The following is a 13,598-nucleotide window of genomic DNA, read 5'->3' on the forward strand; positions in this document are numbered from 1 at the left end:
CCGTTAGCGGGTGGGTGTGGCTGGGCTCCGGCCACTGGGGGCCGCCCTTGTTGGCGTGGATGTAGGTGGACATGTTGCCGCCCGTCATATACTCCGCCAGCAGCCAACACTGGCCGGCGCCCTGCAGAAGACGGGGCGCACACACAAATACACACACACACACACACACGTGTCAACAGACATTTTACACACACACACACACACACACAGATGAACACATCAAACATGCGCACACACGCACCAGTCACACACAAGAGCGGAGGATTGAAAATTGAGCAATTCAAGTCGTTAACTGTCTGTTTTGGGATGCTGACAGGCCAGTGAAATGCTTGCTAAACCGGCCTGAGAAAGCGGCGTTGCCATCAAACATGGTCATGGGCGCCACACCAGCACCTGAAGTGGTCGCCCCTCCGCAAAGCGCCGCGCTCCTGATTCCACTTGCACAACACAACCCGATGTCGCCCCTATTCCCCATCATTCGACCCACCTGCATTACCGCGCCGAGGAAGGGCACGATCCCCGGGTGCCGCAGCCCCGACAGGCACTCCACCTCTCGAAGAAACGACACCAGCTCTGTTTCAGAGGCAACCCTGACCCGCTTGACCGCCACATCTGCGCCCCGCCACCGCCCCCTGTGTGTCTCCCCAAACGCGCCCGCGCCGAGCAGCGGGCCGAGGGAGACCTCGCCCGGCGCGACGAGCCAGCCGCCTGCGCGCCCCTTGGCCGTGAGCGCGGAGACCTCGGCGGCCGCCGCGCCGGGCCAGTCGAGCGGGGGCGGCGGGTGGCCGGCGGCCGCGGCGGCGGCGTCCGGGGGCAGGCTGGAGAGGGCGGCGGCCTCGGCTTCTGCGTCGGCGTCGAGATTGTCATCTGGGGGGCGGCCTGCCCGCTGCTGCTGCTGCTGCTGCGCTTCCTGCTCTTGCTGCTGCTCCTGCTGCTGCTCTGCCTGCTGCTGCTGATGCTGCTGTTGCTGCTGCTTTTCTCCGACGCCGTCGCTCGCCGCGGCAGCACCTAGGGTGGCCGAGGGCATGGTAGGAATATGCACCTCCTCCAGCTGCCGTGAGGCAATTCTACACTGCTAATGGGTTTCTAAGCCAGCAAAAGAGCCCGTGGCAGCTTCACTGCAGCTTCGCTTCTCATCGCTGCGACGACGCCCATGGGGCAAGATCATGTGACCGCGAGCGAGGCGCCCATCCGCCCCCGCCCACTCACCCGCCTTCCGCCGCCGCTCCGCCGCCAGGCAGCGGCCCAGGTGCTGCGCGTGCCGCTGCCACGCATCGCGCTCGCGCCGGGTGCGCCGCAGCTCCGCCACGAGCGCCTGCGCCTCCCCATTCAGGTGGCGGTTGACGCGCGCCGCCGCGTCGAGCGCCACCTCCAAGTCTTCGAGCCTGGGGGTTTCGGGCGGTTGTGGATTTTTAAAGCGAGGACGAAGGGGGTGACAAGTCGCGCGGCAGAGGGGAGGCGGGACTATCGGTTCGGCGGGAGCAGGGTTGCGGTGGCTGCTGCTGCGCTCAAGGTTGGCAGCAGTTTGGGTGCGTGCACTCCCGTCCGACACCGCATATGGTCGGGTGCGGCGTAGCGCTGGCAGCCATGGGGGTTTCCACAGGATCGGGCTCCACAGCGTGAAGGCTGCGGCGGGCGCGGGGACGCGCAGTGCTGCTGCTGCGCACCGGGAAAGCATGGTGCGGGGCAAGACGTGCGGGCCTGCCCCGTCTTGGAGAGGTCGCACGCCTCCGTCCATGCCTATTTGGAGCTCCGAGGCCGCTGCAATAGGGCTGTGGTGTTTCCTTTGGTTGGTTTGTGCCTCGCAGGTGTATCGTTGAGCCGTGTAACTGTCAAAGATGGTTTAAGAACGCATCAACAAGCGTTAGCGCAGCCTGTTACCGTGCGCGGGGCGCGGGGCGGATTGCCTTGATTTTGTGTGCTTGGCAGGAAGCGTTCTCGACGCCACAATAAACATATTTGCGGCATACTCAGGAGCTTACACTGCCTGATGAAGCTTGGAATAGGAGGAAGTCGTGGTGCCGCCGACACCTGCTTGCGTAACTCCCGAGCAGGCGCCCCCGCCTGGCGGTATCGCAACGGGTGTTCATCCATCCAAGCAACACGATACACAAAGCAAGCGAGGCGAAGGGATCTGTATGCTTGCGTGTCTGACCCTACCCCCACGCACACCTTGCACATGGCATCAGTGCACCCCTCCTGTCACAGCTCAGCTCGAGCTGTCCAGCACTGCCGGGTCCGGACGGCCGGAACGGCCAACCCCATGCGTGCCCGCGCGCAGTGCACGCTGGCTGACCCCTATCGCGGATATTTGCATTGATTTTTCTGCCTTATAGCTGGAGTGGCCTTGCAAACTGATCCACACGACCACCATCAAGGCAAAAGACGACAAATAAACAGCCAGTAGTTTGCATTCGCACGCAGCACCTTGGGTTCTGATCCAGACACAAAACACGCACTGGGTTGGCCCAACCCGCTACGCTGTGCCTGGCAGAACCCTTCAGCAACTAATGCACCTGCACGTTGAGTGATGACTCCTGCCACATGTGAGGTGCACATCCCCTCCAACCCGCCCCAAAGTCTCCTGGAAACAAACACACTTCAACGAAAGCCAGTGCCGGCCCCCAGATGTAAGTCGCATCGACCCTGCAAAACCCCAACCCTCTCACAACAACCCCCACAGATGGGTCCGAGTCAATCACCGGCGCCTGGAGCGCACCGCAGACCCCAGCACTACCGCCGCCCCCGCCGCCAGCGCCGCGGCGCCCCACACGAGCAGGCGCCGCCCGCGGGCCCGCCGGCCGCCACGCGCCTCGCCCCCACTGTTCGCAGCTGCAGGGGCCTGCTCGGTCGCCGCCGAGGCCTCCTCCCGCACCTCAGGCACGTCAACTTGCGGCTGCTCCTCCTGCACCTCCTGCACCTCATGCACCTCCTGCACCTCATGCTGCGGCGCCACCCACGGCAGCTGCAGCGGCGCGTCGTGGCCGCGCGGCAGCCCCAGGGCCTGCCGCAGCATCCACGCCGGCGGCAGGGGCAGGCCGCGGCTCTCCCACCTGTAGGCCGCCGCGATGAACCCATAGGCCCTCCCCAAACCGGCCTCCAGCGCCGCCCGCCGCGCCTGCACCTGCGCCAGCGTGACCGCCTCCTCCGCGAGCCGCTGGTGGAGATAGGCGGCATCCATTACTGTCGTCCACGCCTCCGCGGCGCCCGCCAGCACCAGCGCCGCGCCGCCGGGGTCGACGCCCGCGTGCTGCAGCACCTGGCTGTCCTGCTGCAGCAGCCCCAGGATGCTGGCCTTGGCTGACTGGCAGAGCCCCAGCGCCACGGCGTCGCTGAGCCATGGGATGCAGCGCTCGTGGGCCAGCCTCCGCTGGCTCTCGTTCTGCTCCGCCGTCAGCCACTGCACGGCGCCGCCCCGCGGCAGCATGACGGCCTCGACGGCGCCCGCCAGCGGCCACAGGGCGCCGCCGTCGGCCCGGTCCATCATGAGGCGCAGGGCCTGGTGCGGCAGCCGGTCCGCCGCAAGCTGCCGCGCCGCGTGCTCCGCGGGCGTGGCCCCGGGCGCGACCCAGCCCGGCGCGAGCAGCAGCGCCAGGAGCTGCATGGCCGGCGCATGCTTTGGCGGCGGCGCCGCCGCCCCGCCCTTGGGCGCGGCGATGGGCTCAAACGCGGCGGTGACGGGCGCCAGCTGCGCCACAATCCCCGCCGCTTCGTACTGCCCGCCCTCCTCGCCCGCGGCGATGCGCCGCACCGCCTCCACATCCTGCCCCTCGCCGCGGAACAGCGCCCTGATCAGCTGCGCGGCGCTCCACACGGGGAGCGGCGCGTGGAACGCCTCAAAGGCCGCCTTGCCCGTGAGGTTGCTGTCGTCCTGCAGCGCCGAAAACAGGGCGAGGTCGGGCGCCGCGAGGCGGCGCCAGGCGGCCAGGACCTGCTCTAGGGCGGCGCCCGCCCCGGCCTCGTCGCCTGCGGCCTGGAGCGAGGCCACCTGGATGGCCGCGCTGGGCGCCCCCTGAACCAACACCTGGACCATCTGCTCGGGGGTGAGGCCGGGCTCGCCGGCCGGCTGCGCGCCCGCTGACCCCTGCTCCTGCTGCTGCTGCTGCTGCTGCTCCTGCTCCTGCTCCTGCTGCTGCTGCTGCTGCTGCTGCTGCTGCTGCTGCCGCTGCTGCTGCTGCTGCCGCCGCTGCTGCTGCTGCTCCTGCCCACTTGTCGCCTGGGAGGCCGGCGCCGCAGTGGGGTGCAGCCCGCCAGCGGGCCCCTCGCCGTCGGCCGCAGGCGTCCCCGGCCCCTCAGCGCTGCTGCCCGTGCTCGCACGGTGCAGCGCCGGGAGGGGCGGGCACGCCGACAGCTCGGGCCCCCAGGCGGCGGTGCCGGGCGCCTCCTTGCGGCAACCCCGAGCTGTGCCCCGGCCCGCGGCCGCCTTCGAGCCGCCGCTGCTGCAGCCACCCTCCGCGCCGCTCGCGGCGCCGGGGGCGTTGCCAGCAGGGCTCACGGCGCCGCATGCCTTGCGCGACCCAGTCCGCACGCCCCCAACCTTGACAGCCGCGCCGCCCGCGCGCACGCCGCTCTGGCCCCTCGAGGGCGCCGCCAGCAGCGCCGGCTTCGCCGCCGGGGGCGTCGGCGCCGCGGGGGTGGCGGCCGCCTCGTTGGCGTCGAATGGCGTCGGCAGGGACAGCGCGTGCGCCAGCCAGCCGTCCGCCAGGGCCCAGTCCTGCAGGGTTTGGGTTGGAGGGGCGAGGAATGGGGGTGGGGATTCCGAGGATGTGAGTTGGAGTGGCAGGAGGGGATGCTGGGGCCAACGGGCTATCAAGGTGTGGGTCCCATCATCACAAGCTGCGCCGGAATTTGTGGCCCCTCCTGGAGCAGCACACCTCGGCATTGCTGCCCGGTATGGTGTTGCGTAAGCAATCCAAGCTGCATCAGCAGTGGAGCCCGCTTTTTGGCTGAAACCCCCCCACAGCGACCTGTACCTGCCCGCCCACGCACCTGCACGGAAGGGTGGCTGTCGATCTTCTTGCTCAGGCTGCGCTGCGCCGCCTTCACAGCCCCCATGAGCGGCCTGCAGAAAGGAGGTGACACATGTCATGCGTCCGCAGATCAGGACAAGTCGGCGTCAAACGAGCCAAAGGTCAAGCGCACGGCAGACGGCTTTCAGCCTCGTATGGCCAGTAAGCAAGCCCTGAGGCGGCACATTAGCAACGTGGCCCAAGCACAGCACCTCAGCGACATCAGTGCTAGGGTTTGCTTGGGTGCTGCCGGCTCACCCGGTCGTGATGCCTCCGCTGGACAGCTCAGCCAGGCAGCCCTCAAAGCAGCCGCCGCTCCGCAGGTTGGACACGAGGTCGGACGCGGCCGTGAGGGGGGTGGTGTTGTCCAGGCTGAGGCCCTGCGGTTGAGAGGGGGGGCAGAGGGGCAAGGCAGCAGGGGAGGATTTGGTCAGAGAAGAGCAGAATGGTCGCTGGAGTTGGCAATTGAGTTGGATTGGAGACAGGAATGATTTTGCAATGGGAATGTGGGGCGTGCCGCAAGACACCAAACGTGCAAAATGTGGTTTGTGTGGCCCCATTTCAGCCATGCGGGTGGAGATAAGCACCTGTCACAGCGCATTCACGAGGAGCCACCTCTGGCCCTCACAACGGCGCGGCCCCTACGACAGCCCACCTGCCCCTCCAGCCGCTGCAGGGCGGCGCGCAGCGCGGCGTGGCACCCGTCTGTCTCACGACACGTCGTGCGGTGGGAGGCCGACAGCGACTTGAACACGCGCTGCAGCTTGGCGTTGTCCAGGGGGCGGCCCTTTCCCTGCTGGCGGCGGTTGTTGAGCACCAGGGCGCCGCGCAGGGTGTCGCACTCCCCCAGGACCATGGAGCCGGCGTCACCGGTGAGGCGCAGCAGGGAGCGGGCCTGCACACACTGGGCGCTCCGGATTACGGTGCCCTGGGGTGGGGGTGGGCGTTTGAGGGTGTGCATGAAACAGGGTGTTGATTGCGTGCGTGTGCGTGCGCGTGCGCGTGTGCTTGCGTGTGCGCGTGTGCGTGTGCGTGTGCGTTTGCGTGTGTGTGTGCATGTTGGGAGAGGGGAATGTGATGAGTCAGCTGACACATCTACGAGGCGTGTTCCAGATTGGGGCAGCAGCGTGGCGGCGGGTTGTTTCAAGTAATCGTGCGCCCCTTTGACAAAGCGCGAGCTGCAACTCAAAGCTTACCTGAAAGTGGGCCAGGAGTTTGGAAGGGGTGGTGCCGTTACTGGCAACCTGCAACGTGAGAGGCGGGGGCATCACAGAATCAGGCTGGGGTGGGTGCAGCAAGAAGAGATGCGCGACTTGCCACCTTGATTGGCCTGGAAAGCGTCCCCGTGCATGGCACCGCGCCAGCCGTCAATTTTTGCGGCATGTGTCTGAGCACGAGCAGCCCCACACATCAGCGAGTGCGCGACTGTTCACCTGCTCCCTTGCCTTCAGCAGGGCGGTGATCAGGGTGGGCCGCACGCCTTCGCCGTCGAAGGCGGCGCCCAGCAGGAGCCTTTTGAACTTCCGGATGCAGCCGCGCTTGGCGGCCTCGGGAGTCGTGCAGTCATCGCAGTCGTCCCTGACGGCGCCAGCCTACAAGCAAGCATTTTGAATGGTGGCACTTCAAGGTTGAGGGGTTGACGCTAGGAGTGAGATTGCAATTGAAGGAGTGGACAAGCTGGGGAGTCTCACAAAGGGCAGAAGAGCGTGCGTGTGCGGCCACGCGCGGAACAACAGCGAGCAGCACGCCGGTGGTGGATACGGGGCAATGGCGCTTTGAGACGGATGACAGGAGCAGCGCCCAGCTGGTCTGACATACCCCGTACGCGCAGACAGGATTGCTGCGGCCCACCAGCTGCACTGCCGCGCTTGCTGACACAATGACTGCTGCGCGGCCTCGCCTCCCAACCCTCCAGGAGCGGCAGCTCTATGGACTTCGGAGGGCACCCTCACCTTGGCCGCGTCCTTCCTCCTTGAAGCGTGCTCCAGTCGCTGCGCAAACACTATGCCCATGATGAGCTCGATCAGCGCCAGCAGTACGGAGACATCAACAGCGCCCGACGACGCCAGGCGGTCGGTGGCCAGTGCCACCGCCAGTGCAGCCTGCAGAGTGGCAGTGGGCAGCAGCGCCCCGCAGCCCACCACCGCCACCAGCAGCGCCATCAGGGCCTGTAAAGTCGTTTTGCAGGCGATGAGGCAGCGGAGTGGGTTCTGCGAGCTTGGTTGGGGCAGCTGCGACCGGGTCCACGGCTGCCCGACAAACACAGCGCGAGTCCAAAAAGGCTTCCTTTTACTCAGTATACTCCTGCATAAAAGCTCCACTGCCATCATTATGACCCGGGCACGCACCTTGACGAGGCCCGCGTTGGCGCTGTGGGCCCCCATGCGGGGCTCCAGCCATGTCATCATCGTGTAGTATCTTTTTACCAGCAGATCCGCCACGCTGTTGGGAACACGGCGGATACGGAAACGGGGTTGCGGGAGAACAGTGTTGCTTGGGAGCGGTCAGCTGCTCGTGCTCGTCAAAAGCACCAGCATGTATGCAATCAAAGTTGCTTACAATCAAGGCAGCGAGCAGGCCGGCACATACGAGGTGTGCCAAAACGCACGGGCAGGCAGGCGGGCGCCGCTGCAACCGCCGCATGGCTGCTTCACCATGATTGTGTGAACTGTGACACATGCCAGGGGCACTAGAGTGCCGCAGTGCAGGGGGACACCGCAGTGCCCGCCACAACGCCCACACACCCATGCCGCACACTGTGACGATGACCACCTTGCTGCCCCACACCCCCAAGACCACTGCGAAGCTCACCTGTGGGAACGGCCCACCATGCGCCCCGTCCCGCCATCTCAGCGATCGCACTGCGCCGCCTTGCTTGCAGCCGCCACGCCCGCCCCCACGCTCATTCCCACGCCTGTCCGCCAGTCGCAGCAGCGCCACCCAGCTGCTGTCCGTCCGTCTGACGCGAGGTGAGGGCTCGTACGAGCCCTGCGTGGCGCCGGCACGTCCTGGAGGCCGCCGCAGCAGGCGCCTGATCAAGAGCCTGCCCAAGTGTCAAAAGGGGCCATTGCAAAAGGGAGAAATGGTCGTCTCAAGGTGGACGACAGGGCATTTGATGTTGCACGTGCGACGACGGCGCAAGGTGAAGAGCCCCACATCGGGGCGCCAACACGCCTGGTGGTCCCCTGCACGTGCCCAGCTCGGCTGCCCACGTGCAGCACTGTGGCACCCCTGACCGGACACACCTGCTGCCCCTCAATCCAGGAACGTGACGGCCGTCGGCATTGCCGAGGTGCGCCAACGCGTGTGCCTGGTGCGATCGCTGCCTGCCCCAATCCCCACAGCCACATGCGGTGGCCCGTTAGGGGCGATCTGCCCATGAGCATGGATGTTGTTTCATTTGCATCATGGATGCGGTATCCCATGATGCGGCGAAGCCAGTCACGGGCATGCATGTGCGCCAGGCAGGGGGTGCGCCAGCCAGAGCCTCACCAACGGCTGCCTCGCCTTGGACCTTGCCATGGGGCGACGCAAGGAGTGCGCAGGGAAGTCTCGATCCATCGCCGCCGTTGCCACCCCCAGCAGGTTGCGCGTCGCCGCCTGCCACCATGCAGGGACGCGTGCGTGCCCGGGCGCAGCGTGCAGAGGAGTATGACTGCTCTGCCTGACAGGGCGCCATCCGCTGCACAGGAGGTGCTGGCCGTGGATGCTGATCATTGAACTTCTGAAGTGCGTTGCAGGAAGGTCTGTATCACAAAGACCGCGATCCAAGCGGGCATCGTATTGTCCGTGGCTCAGTGGCGCGAGATTCAGTGTGATCTGCAGCGGACACATGCTGTATGAACTCGCATCTGTACATTGATGGCATGATAGATTTGTTTATGAGATAACCTCGCTGCCTCTATCTCACCGCTCAACCCGCTGCGCTGCCATGCCGATTAGGACCAGCAGCTAGAGCTGATGGGAGGGAAAGGCAAGAGCTGCTGCGATGCAAGGATTGTGCGCCAGCATGTGCTCGCCTGCCGGGGCTTGGACGGGATTTGATTTAGTGTATGAAGCTTACTTTTCAAGGGTATTCGGCTGCTGCAGCCCTCTTGTACGCACTTGCGTGAAGCAGCGCCCGCTTTGTCTGTCTCCATCAAGGCAGCTGTGGATATGCACCTGGGGGGTTCCCTCAGTGTCTGCACTGGCAGCTTGAGGCAATGACGCACCCTAATTCCAAGGAGCTGCACACTGTGCTCGCCTGTGTCCGGGTGTCCCTTGCCTGTGGGCGGCTGCAAGCCTCCTCAACCCCTCCATTGGTTGTCGGTCCTCCGGTGCGCTGTTGCGCCGTTGTGGCCTGCCATCATGCATGCACGACTACGTCCGCCAAGGGTCTGCCAGACCCTTGGCTAGTGGGCGCAAACGCCTACGCTCCATCCTTGGTTGACATGCGCAGCATGGCCAGCAGCTGCCGCTTCAGGGCAAGTAAGAAGAGTTGCAACAGCACCGTCGTTGGATGCAGCTTCTGATTTTGTGCCCAGTGCTGAATGCGTGCCTTCACATCAAGGGCAGTAAGGACTCCTTGGACGGATGGATGTTACACGGCTCGCAAAAAGGCTCGTGTTTCGGTGTATTTCAGTTGTTGCAGCATCATGCAAGATGATCTTGCCCGAGGTATCGGGCAGAGGCAAGCCCATCTTTGGGGCGCCTGTGTCCTGGGCCCAAAGCTTGACCCGCGGCTCCGCCCCCCATGCTCCACCCCGCGCCCCGGCGGCTTGTCTGCCGCGCAGAACGAGAACAAGGCGCTGCGCGACGAGGTGTCGCGCCTGCGCGCCGCGCTCGGCGGCGCGGGCCTGCAGGCGCCCTTCAAGCTGCAGGCCGCGCCCGCCGCGGCGGCGGCGCTGGCGTCGTCGTCGTGAGCGTGGCGTCCGGGAGACAATAAGGGTGCTGCGCATCTTCTGGGGCGTAGCCGAGAAAGGTTTGTGGCCAGCGCACCGTGCTGCCTACAGCAAAACCTTGGCCAGCAAATGACGCCCTGATAGAGCATGAAAGGCAGGCCAGGGCAAGGTAGCCCAGACAACAGGCAAGCATCATTAGGCCCCGCCCAACATAATCCACACAAGCTCAGGGCGCATCAGCAGCGAATGGCAGGCCAGCTACGTGCGGCGGCCTCAGCCCTGCAGCTGCAGGCGGCGGCGAAGGGGGTGCTCGTGTGCACCTGGCGCCCAAGGACCAAGGGTGGCCCGTTCGCGGATCATAGACCCAAGCAGTGGGGCTGTTGCGGCTCAAAAGTGGTGACAGTGTGTGTTCAAAGGCTTCAGGCAGGGATCAACCAGCCAAAATCAGGGCTCAAACCCTGTTGTTTGCCGCGGAGACGTGATGCTCCTCAAAAACCATAAGTTCTGTGCAATGAGCAAATTCGTTCACAGCCAAGCTCAAAGGTGGCGTTTTGCCCGTGTGCGTGCGGGGGCGCAGGCAGGTGCACCAACCAGGGACGGGTGGGTGCAGCACGGCCACTACTGACAAAGTTCAATGCCTGCGTCTACGGTGTGCAGCGCCCTTGGCTGCACCCACTGGATTGGGGGCGCAATCTGCTGCATCGGGCGGGCTGGACTGTGGTCAATGGCCGTTCGCCGTCTGCATGCCCAGCAGGCGCACAAAGTCGACCCACAGCAGCGAACCTGCAGGCGGGCACGCGCGGGCGGCGGAGGCCGGGGCAGGGTGATGGATTAGGATGAGAATTGAGAACGTCAGCGAACGCGTCCCGGGGCTCCCCTCTGAAGCTGTCCAGGCTCAAGAGGAGATGTGCCCAGCCTCCGCGGCGCACTGGGCGGCCCCATGTTAGGCGGCTCAGGGCGAGTGGCGTTGGCTCTGTAACGAGGAACGACGTGGCGAGCAGCTGCCGCGCCTGGATTCCTGGCTGGGAGCTGCTGTCAGCGTATCATGTCAGTGTGTGTCAGGTGGCAACGTGCTGCTGTTCCATACCAGCTGCGACTGGCTGCTGTAGCACTGTCCAGGCATCAGAAGACTGCAGGCATGCAAGGGCACGTGTAGGGCGCATAACTCTGGCCAGCGCTCAACACCCAGCCTGAAGTGGGTGAGCGTAGGGAAGTCACAGAGGGGCGTGCCGCACCTATGAAGGTATTGGAGGTGCGGAAGACGAAGGACAGCGCAGCGCACAGCCGGTAGTTGCCCTTGAACCACTCCTCTATGCCGCGCTCCTCGATGAGGCCCGCCAGGATCTGCGGGCAAGGGACAGCGGATGCGATCGCCGGTGGGTGGAGAGGGGGAGGGCGTTACAAAGTGCAGTAGCGAGCGGTGATGGTGGTGCAGAGGAGGCGCGACGAGCGAGGGGCTTGGGGCAGGGGTGCCATGGCAAGTGCTTTCGGGGTCAGCCGGGCCCAGAGACGAGCGCATCAGCGCCTGTCACGCCGTTGACAGGGGCGATGGGTGTGGAGTGGTGATAGGAGCCCAAATTAATCAATTTGATCCTTGCGACTCTTAGCCTTCCGGCCGGCGGCGAGGTTTCGCCGCAACGTACGAAGCAGACAAGAACGAAGCGGGGCTGTCGAGGCAGCGCTCCGCCCTCAGCCTGCCGATCAAGAATTGGCTGCCGGGCGGCGGCCCGGCGGGCGGCACCCAAAACGTATGCCGCGCTGGCTTAAAGGTTTCCAGGCGGGGCCGCCCCAGCAGTGCGCATCCCTGTTTTTTCTTTCCTTCGCTTCCTTTTTCTGGGAACCTGCAGGGTGAAGCCGTTGCGGCCACAGCAGCGTGCCATGCGGGCGCACCTGATATCTAATGTTGGAAGAGGTGGCCATGTAGACCCCGTACGCCAGGCTGGTAGCAAACACGCTCTGCACGGCGGCAGGCGGGCGCGTCATCAGCGGGTCAGACGGTGCAGAGGGGCCCCGCCGCGCCGACTGCGGGGGGCCGCTGCGCTGGCAAGGCCGGATGGGCGCAGGCTCACTCCTTTCAGGGCGAGTAGGCAGTACGGGGCGGGCCGGAACGGACGCAGAGGCCTGTGAACGCACAGGGGCAAACAGCAGGCCCCGCAGCATGGGCAGGGCCGCGGCGCGGGGCGCGGGTGGCTGGAGGGTTGGGGCGCTCGCCTGCGGCTGGTTCAGTGGCACGAAGTCTGTGTCGATGAGTGTCCTGAGAATGATGAGGCTGTTAGTCACGACGACGCCCACCAGGCTGCGGAAGATGAGGGGGTGCGGTGCAACTTTGGTGAGGGCACGGTGAGCAGAGGCAGATTGAGAGGGAACTTGACGCCTGGGTTGGGGGGTGGGGTCGGGGGGTTGCGCAGACAGCCGGTCCCTTGAGTGCGTGGGGCAGCACAACCCGCAGCTGCGATGGACTCTCCCCAGCCGGGCGCACAGCCGCCTGCGCTGCAGCCCGCCGAGCGTTGAGCTTGACATGCGTTCGCGCCGTCCTCCACACCGCCATCACTCTCATAATGTGCTTCGCTACATCTCCCCTCGCTGCGGGGCCAACCCCTTGCCAACACTCCCTCCCTCAACCCCTTACCCCCAGCAACCTTGTCTGATTCCGCGCACATGGGAGGCATGCGAAGCTCGCACAGCGCGCGCCTGCGGCTGCCCACCTGGCGCCCAGCCCAACCCCAAAGAGCTTCAGCCCGTTGCGCAGCGGCGCCTTGAAGCGCTGCCCCAGGGAGAACGGCGCCATCCCCGGCTGCACGACCTGCGGTACGAAGGGGAACGGCGCGCGCGATGCAATGCTGCCGCCGACCCAGGCAGACAGGCCTCGGCCTGACACCAAAGACGGACACGATTTTGGCCCATTCAGGAGTGCCGATCAACAGGTGCACCCAGGAGTGCCATCCCAGCCCAACCTAAACGCGTATCACACGCCATTTATGGTTTAAAATTTTGAACGCAAAAAGAGCGCAAATCCACAAGCACCGCCCCACCTGGAACGCATTGTCTGGGACGCCTTCAAAAAAACGGCCGAAGGGGTCGAAGCGGGACGCCTGGTTTGGTCGACGCGGAGGGCAGCGGGGCGGCGTCGGTGCCCGCTGGCGGCCCAATGCGGCCCGCTGCGGCCCACTCCGCGATACACGAAGCACAGACGGCCTCGGATCCGGGCCGGACGAGCACATTCCGCGCCCCAAGACTCCGCCGCGGCACGCGCTCGTTCGGGGATGCGGCTGCCAGCAGCCGTGGCGCCGACGACGGGGCGCGCCGGCAGGCGCTGGGGAAGTGGGTGGCGGCGAGGGGCGCACCTGTCTCTGCGCGAGCGCGAGGGTGGGTGCTGGCAGCCAGACAAGCATGAAGTCTGCCAGGATGGCCATGAGAACGTTGGCCGCCACAAAATCCAGTTCCTGAGGGGTGGGATCCAGTGGGCATTATGGCAGGGTGTCGGTCAAAACGGTCAACAGTATGTTGTCCAAAGGAGACGGTTGAGAACGGGTGGGGAGGTAACAGGGCTGACTGTGTGGGCAGCAAGGTGGCCGCAGCGGGAGGAGGCTGGGTGTTGGGTTGCACTGGCATGGGGGCAAGCGTGAGTGATGCTTTCAGGGGAGGGCGACAATACTACTGGATTTGGATTTGGTGGAAGCTTGGGCCCCTGAGAGCTGCATTCTGGGTC

General features: G+C 65.4%; 3 protein-coding genes across 3 annotated transcripts; 1 reads left to right on the forward strand and 2 right to left on the reverse strand.

Annotated features, from left to right (window-relative positions):
* Positions 1–2,702: 2,702 nt before the first annotated feature.
* MNEG_8021 (hypothetical protein) lies at positions 2,703–7,417 on the reverse strand (the record flags this gene model as incomplete). Its single annotated transcript, XM_014043504.1, has 8 exons — positions 2,703–4,714; positions 4,990–5,062; positions 5,268–5,389; positions 5,665–5,937; positions 6,206–6,253; positions 6,443–6,601; positions 6,962–7,177; positions 7,358–7,417. Coding segments are annotated over 8 exons (2,963 nt in total), but the record flags the coding sequence as incomplete, so codon positions are not given.
* A 674-nt stretch (positions 7,418–8,091) lies between these two features.
* On the forward strand, positions 8,092–9,910 carry MNEG_8022 (hypothetical protein; the record flags this gene model as incomplete). The annotated part of the gene is made up of 3 exons (XM_014043505.1): positions 8,092–8,105; positions 8,274–8,301; positions 9,782–9,910. The coding sequence occupies 3 exons, from the start codon at positions 8,092–8,094 to the stop codon at positions 9,908–9,910; spliced, it is 171 nt and encodes a 56-aa protein (XP_013898959.1).
* Positions 9,911–10,610: 700 nt separating this feature from the next.
* On the reverse strand, positions 10,611–13,302 carry MNEG_8023 (hypothetical protein; the record flags this gene model as incomplete). Its single annotated transcript, XM_014043506.1, has 7 exons — positions 10,611–10,672; positions 11,125–11,233; positions 11,780–11,845; positions 12,023–12,185; positions 12,595–12,692; positions 12,922–12,981; positions 13,234–13,302. The coding sequence occupies 7 exons, from the start codon at positions 13,300–13,302 to the stop codon at positions 10,611–10,613; spliced, it is 627 nt and encodes a 208-aa protein (XP_013898960.1).
* Between the last annotated feature and the right edge of the window lie 296 nt (positions 13,303–13,598).

Source organism: Monoraphidium neglectum (genome assembly GCF_000611645.1).
Source record: "Monoraphidium neglectum strain SAG 48.87 unplaced genomic scaffold scaffold01479, whole genome shotgun sequence".
NCBI lineage: Eukaryota > Viridiplantae > Chlorophyta > Chlorophyceae > Sphaeropleales > Selenastraceae > Monoraphidium > Monoraphidium neglectum.